Genomic DNA, 7,436 nt, shown 5'->3' on the forward strand with positions numbered 1-7,436 from the left:
TGGTTATTAATTAGTTTCATTACTTAACTAAATCAAATTTTTAAAAGACATTGTTATAACATAATTTTTTTTTAAGTGAAAGCAGTTTAAACGCCCTTTCTTAAAAAAAAACAAATGTTCACAATTTCACACTTAAAAATTTTATAATTGAAGGCAAAATAACATACAGACATATAAGTATATAGTAAATTAATAGTAACAAAACCTAGTTATTGTTGTTGTTTTTTTATCGTTAATGAAGTTTAATGGTTATGGAAAAATGCTTTGGCTGCATTTTAAAACTAAAAAGATCAATTATATTTTACGACTTTATTCACACACTCTCATGTACATATGTGTTAAGCTATGTTTTTGTGTGTAAGTCATATTTTCCTTTTTTAAAACCTAATAAGCCTAGCATCCAACTACATTTTAGTATCACAGTGTAAAACGATCGCAATAATAGCGCATTCTCAAATTGAATTTTTTCTTATATGTATGTTTTTTATACTTTTTTTGAAACGCAAATTTGTCTAATCATTTTTAACGTTTTTTGTGTTGCTTATTTCTGCAATTCTGTTCTCCTCTTCAAGATCCTCAGTTTTTTCTTTCCGTTTTCTCTTTTTTGGTATGCAAATTTTTACTGAGCGCGCGATCTTCTCTGTGCCTGCCGCCTCCTTACTGTTGGCCTCGCAGTCGACATAGACGCGCACGCGCGCCTCCAAGAGATCACTCGGTTAGCCTTTCGTTCTCCTTGACTAGCCTTGCTGACGGTTGATTGCTCGTCTCCTGAGCACTTTCCGTTATACATCGACGGCGCCCACTTACTGATGCACCGCTGCAGAACCAATACGCTGCCCATACATGGCATAAGGCGAATAGTAGGGTCCTAGAGCCGCTGCTGCAGCTGCTGCAGCCGGATTGAAGGCAGTCATACCGAAAGCTGAGGGCGCTGTTAGCGCACTTGTTGGTATACCGCCGGGTTTTGCATATGGATGATAACGCGCCGCAGCTGCTGCGCTCATTGGGCTCAAGGGTGGCGTTGGATAACCACCACGCAGGGCCGACGGTGGAAAGAGCGTGCCCAGCAGTGATTGAGCTTGTGACTGAGCCAAAGCGGCGGCGGCAGCAGCTGGATCGGAAAGATTGCCAGTGTGTGTGCGTAGATGGGAGAACAGTTCGTCGGAGGTCTGGAAACGCTTGCCGCAGTACGCGTCACCCACCACCCAGCTGCATACGTAAGGCGCCGAGCGTGCAGCAGCAGCATTAGCGGCAGCAGCGGCGGCAGCTTGGGAGTAAGGATGATTCGGTGGGAGACCGGCGGCGCCACCCATCATTGCCATGCCGTATTTTTGATGTTCACATTGTGAGCAACCAGCCGGACAGGGGGCGCCCATAAGCATTTGTTGCGTATGTGCCGAGTACGGGCAGCCGGGGCAATAGGGATCCTTGCAAACAGGCACAATGGCCTCGCCGCCCGATGGTGTCTTGATGCGTTGATAGCTGATGTAAGGGTTGGGTTGGCCGCCGGGACCATTAGGACCACCCGGATAGCCGCCGCTTGCTGCAGCAGCTGCTAACATGGCAGCGTGATGATGCGTAAAGCCGCCGCCAAACGGTGGACGGAAAGCGGGATTGGCGTGTTGCTCCATTCCGGGTGGACAGCAGAGCGCAGAAAGCGGATTCATATGACCATATGGACTGGCCGCCTTGTAAGCGGCAGCAGCAGCGGCGGCAGCGGCAGCCATGCTGCTCATCTCCTTTGGGTGTGTGGCCGAGCCATTGGCATTGTTGAGCACCTCCATGCCGGAGCGCACAATGGGGCTGGCACCGCGCTGTGACGAACCGGCGGGTGATACAGTTTTGCGATTGTTATCGTGCGGGTTGGGTGTGGCACCATGACCATTTTCCATTTTAATTGTATGTGATTCCGGTGTGCAATTGGACTTGCTGCGCGATGGTGCGCGTGTTGCATTATCAGCACCGCTAGAGGAGCATTTTGAGCTGGGTCGTTGTTCGTCCGACGATGATGATGATGACTTGAATGAATTGTGATTTTGGGCGCTGAGCACATTTGTTTCGTACGGTTTGAAGGCCAACTTCACTTCGGTGGTGGTTGGTGTGGTGGATTTCGGTGATTTAGCCTGAGTCGGCGACTTGGATGCGCTCAAATCAGAGCTGGCATTCGATGAGGTGGACGATGAGGATGAAGATGCGGACTTCTTTGATTTATCCATAGCGAGTAGAGGTTTGACGGCCGAGGAATCGGCCCCAATTTGTGAGCAAGTCTGAGCCAACAGAGCGAGTGGACTCTTTTTGGAATCCATCTGGAAAGAGAGAAAGGTAAATGTTTATTTAGTGGGCTGTGCGTATTAGTACTAAATTTGTAAAAATCAAAATTCCCGAGTGATTTAAAAACCAAAAAGTGAACTGTGTGTGGTTTTTCATAAATAATAGTAGCTTTCTTTTTACCTTTTTTAAAGTTGTCAACTGCGCCTAACGTCTAACTATGCATATGTAGAAATGCATGAGTTATTACAAAATTTGCGTACGAATAAAAAATTTCCTAATTTATACTCCATTGACAAAGAGGTGTGCTTATCTATTGCTATTACTATAATTCATACTTATAGCAAAAAATATGTTTTATTTTTTTAATTCAAATATTTTGATTGCTTTTTGTACGCGGCCGCTTTTTTATGTCGCACATTTCTTACTCAAAAACATTCATAACTCAGTTTTGACGGCTGCATCATAAAGGAATTTCAAGCTATAAAACCGCTTTCACCGCCAATGACAACGGAGCCAATGAAATACATTTTTTGTGACTATAATGACCAACATTTATGAGTCCATATTGTGGCACAGAGATTATGAAGTCAATAAAATTAGCGATATGGTAATAAAAATAAATGTCATTTAATGCAATCGTGTTTTTCTTTTTAAGATTTAAATTATTATTTAAATTTTATTTTACGAGTGCATTAAAACATGTTTTTTTTTTTATTAAAAAAAAGAAGAAATCAAAATAAAACCAAAATACGAAATGAATAAAAATTCGCTTAGCTTGCTGCGGACTTATCTGCGATAATAGAGGCTTGTGACGTTAAGAGAAGTAGTCAACTGAACGCTGCTGCTACCGCGGGTACGAAGTGGTGGAAAACCCTTTGTTCTTCTCACTGCGAATTGCTGTATATTCGGCATTTTTAAACGGCGATACAGTTTTTTATAATATTACAGTTTTTATAGCCGGTTACATCAGCGAAAATGATTTTTTATTTTCTGTCGATTTCCACATAAAGTTAAAAAAATTAAAATCTTTTTTCACTTAAATTGCCTTCGTGAAATTGGCTGTAAATGTCTGACAGTGACTATTTTTTTGACTAATTTTTTCTATTAAATTTTTACATTTTAGAGTTAAAAGATATATCATTATAAAATTATATTCAACAATTTTATTGAGCTTGATGGCGCTTGCAATGGAAAATGTTGTGGAAAAATAACAAATAATTTACACATGGTGAATTTATGATACAAAATATTTTATTTTATCTGTATAATTTTTTGCTTTAATCCACAATAAAATATTTGAGTTTCCAAAAAATTATGATCTACATATAATTTATATACAGTATTTTTCGTTTATTTTGTTAAAGCTTTAAGCTCCAGCGCGTAAAATTATGTGGGATTTCCAAAGCACATTAAATGACAAACTTTGGTATTGAACAATCATCAAGACATTACTTGAATAAAAGTAGTCATAGCCATTAAGTTGTTTGCCCCACAAGACATTTTTTAAGAAGCAAAGGTTTTTTTTTATTTCAATGTCTAGTAGAAATTCAGCATTAGGTATAATTCATGACAGATAAAATTATTGATTTTCTTTTCCAGTAATTTGGCATACATCATATTGCAACAGTTTTAGTAATGCCACAGTTTGGAGTTTTTAGTTATTTTGGATGTTTAAATGTTGTCCTTTTTTTTGCATTTTTTATAGCCAAAAGTGATAATATTTTACTTGAAGTGATTTCATTGTAATATGGTGTTTATTTAATTGAGCTATAGGAAATTATTTTTTTTAGCTTTACTGCTGTTTTTTAGCTGTAATATGCACAAAAACAAGTAATTCTTACGCAAAAAACAAAACCGACTTCAATTTTCATATACAAATTTGTGATCCACTGACTAAACCAAATTAATATGGGAGGTACCACCTTTCCTTTAAAAAAAAGAATTGTAGAAATCGGTAAACATGGTCCAAAGTTATGCGATAACATACATAAAAAAAATATAAAGAAATATTCCGACGAATTGATAACCTCCTCCTTTTTTGACGTTGGTTAAAAAAGCTTTATTGTGAATTTGTTTTCATTTTAAAGCACTACAAAAACGGGCTAGTTTTCTCTCATCACACGACCTTATTAGTTAGGGAAGATTCCGTTTGAAATCTCGAAGCTCGCGATTATTTTTTAAACAATGAGGTTGTTCACGCTTTCCTGGTTATCAGCTTATGTGGTTATGCGGTTATATTTTTTTATTAAGTTTACAACAATAAAATACACTACATATTAATAATTTTTAACCAGATAACCTGATAACCAGGTAAGCGTGTACAACCTCAATGTTAAACAGTTCAGAGAAAAATTTCGTGAAAAAAAACCTTACGCTGCAAATTTCAGGGTGAATAATTTCTTGACTCATAGTTTTAAAATTTTTTATTTCAGTTAAAACATTTACAGCCAATTTCACGAAAGCAATTCAAGTGAGAAATGACTTAATTTTAGAATGTTATATGGAAATTGACAGAAAATAAGAAATCATTTTCCATTTAAATTGCTGCTGAAACCAGTGGTAAATTCTGAGATTTTTAAATTTTAATACAATTAATTTTGAATAAAAATTTTTAATTTTTTTTTTAAAGAAATAATGTTACGTTACTACTTTTTGTGAAGGGTTTCTTCTATTTATCATGCTTTCCAGAGTTCGTTGAGCGATTATACTCATTCATATCCAAACAAATTTTCGTAACTTCAGTAAAATTTTAAAAACTTTCATAAAATTTTACATTTCTTCTGTTAGCATTTATTCCTGTATTGCTCCTTTAAAATACCACGCTGATCCCCACTAACTGACCCATTCCCTTAACAAAATTTTTCTCAATTTTGATCCTACTAACTCTCAGTTTCCTAGTGCACCTAAATATTTCAATTCTTGTTGCGTAAATTGTTTCATGCCGTTTAGCTCCAACTTACCGTTGTTGGTATGGGTGACAAATAATCTGGCTGCAAATATTGGTTGTTGCCAATGGTAACAACACCGCCGCCACCTTCTAAAACAACCATTTTACACAAATCCAAAGGTTGTATAGAAAGCGTGTGTAACGAAGTTGAGTGATACAGCTAATCCACAAAAAATGCCAAATCCAATAGGTAAAGAGGTTTTGCGTAGCTTAAAGTTGGCAAATGCGCTGATGTGTGCGGCGGGTAATCCAATTATTTGTTAGTTTGAGTTACAAGCCGTAAAACTGGCTTAGTTAGTTTTTTTAGTAATCCAGTACTAATGTAGTAACAGCACAATTTAGTGCATATTTTTGAAAGCACTGAATTTGCATATATTCTTTTCCCAAGAGAGTAGTAGTTTTTTCTTATTCACTTTTCGCTTCAGCGCTTTTGAAGCAGTTTTTTTTAACAAATTTCTTCATTCACTCAAATATTTGCAGTATTTCAGAATTTGCTTCGGCACACTAAGCGCACTCCAAACACAAGTGAAGCACTTGTTATTTATGTATTTCGCAAAATTGGAAATATATTTTGATTTTTGTTTTTATTCTGCTTTTGTTGAGCACAAACGTTTACGGCTGTTAAATTAGCTTAAGAGTGCACATATATTTAAGCAAAGTATTTAGATAGCTACGTTCCGAGTCTCTTTTCAAACACGTCCGAACGCAAAGGAAGCCAAACACGAACTAAAATTTCTTTGGCACACAACTAACTTAGGTACTTGGTAAGCGAGCATTGAATCGATGCGCTACTAGAGCGCGTTAAATGTACGCTCACTGAGAGTCCGCGCTCCATTCAGTTCTGCAGAGAGCTGACATGCCGCTCAAAACCTGTAAAGAGCGCGCGTTTGCATGCCGCCATGGGAGTAAGCGAGTCCATTTAGATGCGTGTAAGTAAGAAAGCTATAGAGTAATTTTCAAATATGGCGTACTTTTTGTCCAATCAAATCGCATGCGCCATAAAAATGTGTGCGCTTTGATCTTTTGTTGGCGCGCGAAGGCAGCGGCATGGACAGCCCAACTCACCATATATGTGGCGCTGCTAATTGTGGCAGCTAGCTGTCAAGCGGTTGTTAACAGATGAATGAATGGATGGTTCGTCGCTTTTGTTAGTTACGCGCGGGGGAAAGAGAGAAAAGTAGGCAAGAGCGCGCACAAGAAAAGTAACAGGTTTTTCTCAACGCGCTCGCTCCCATTGCTATAACGCTCCGCATACTTGCACACACTTACGCTCTGCTCTTGCTTAATTTATTTTACTTGCTCACAATTTTTAGCCAATCACTGTAGCTTATTGGGTGCGCAGCACAATGGCAACACTTGAAAATGGGGTTACCTTTAGGTAAATGTGTAGTGAATGCGGCTTGTTGAGCGCGTTGTAGAGCGCTAGGGACAGTTGAGCGCTGTGCTCTTTGCATTATTTATTTAACATTGTCATCAAACATTAATTTAGGGGCTCTCCTAAACTTTACTAGGTAAGCAATGCGCGAGGCGAGTGAGCGCGCTCCTTCCTGTTTCTACTACGCCATATACCTACATATGTATTCTGCCTTTTCTGTATTCTGCGCTCTCCACTCCTTTGGCGGCGCTCTTGTCGGTGGCAATCATTGCGTTTGGTTAAGTGACCAAAAGGTTGCAATTAAACTGTCACGTTTATCACGCCTTTCAGCGCAACAACAACAACAACTACAGCAAAAACAACTAACAGTAGCTGCAACGAAAGCAACAAGGAGGCACACAAACGAGGCTATAATTTTCATTTTTATTTTTATTGAGCGCGTTGTTGGCATTTCAAGTTGAACTGCACTCTAGCGCAGCTATGCCGCACGTTGCCGCGCCGCCACACCGCTTGCTAAATTGTCGATGGCACTACTCAGCTGCTAAATGGTTGCATTCGCTTGTAAATCGCTCACATTTCTGGCTCTTTAGTGGCATTAAAAACTTGGTTAGCACGTCGCGTTACATGCGTTCATGCATATCTATGATACGTGCATGTGTAACTACTTACTTACAGCGTTTGTGTATACGAATAGAAGCGTATAAAATTTATTCTCGCGTAAAATTTTTACACTTCAATTTAGCGCGTTTTTTGTGTAGCATCAGGACCTTCACTATGTAGTTCACTTTATTGTTTTTTTTTGCTTTTTTGTTTGTAATTTTAGCAGTTAAGTGAAAAGTAGCG

General features: G+C 38.6%; 1 protein-coding gene across 1 annotated transcript; it reads right to left on the reverse strand.

Annotated features, from left to right (window-relative positions):
* Positions 1–373: 373 nt before the first annotated feature.
* noc (zinc finger protein no ocelli) lies at positions 374–5,960 on the reverse strand. The gene is made up of 2 exons (XM_017623271.1): positions 5,232–5,960; positions 374–2,306 (listed from the first exon to the last, which is right to left on the reverse strand). Exons 1-2 carry the CDS (start codon positions 5,319–5,321, stop codon positions 804–806), a joined length of 1,593 nt encoding a protein of 530 aa, XP_017478760.1. The 5' UTR covers positions 5,322–5,960; the 3' UTR covers positions 374–803.
* Positions 5,961–7,436: the final 1,476 nt, after the last annotated feature.

Source organism: Rhagoletis zephyria, unplaced genomic scaffold, assembly GCF_001687245.7.
Source record: "Rhagoletis zephyria isolate East Lansing unplaced genomic scaffold, Rhagoletis_zephyria_1.1 Rzeph_scaffold_00051, whole genome shotgun sequence".
In the NCBI taxonomy this organism is placed as follows: domain Eukaryota; kingdom Metazoa; phylum Arthropoda; class Insecta; order Diptera; family Tephritidae; genus Rhagoletis; species Rhagoletis zephyria.

Bases quoted from the DNA above. Each gene is read 5' to 3' on its own strand.
- noc (XM_017623271.1), bottom strand. From the start codon at position 5,321: ATGGTTGTTTTAGAAGGTGGCGGCGGTGTTGTTACCATTGGCAACAAC. The intron at 2,307-5,231 runs GTAAGTTGGAGC...CTCTCTTTCCAG, and splicing joins TGTCACCCATACCAACAACG to ATGGATTCCAAAAAGAGTCC.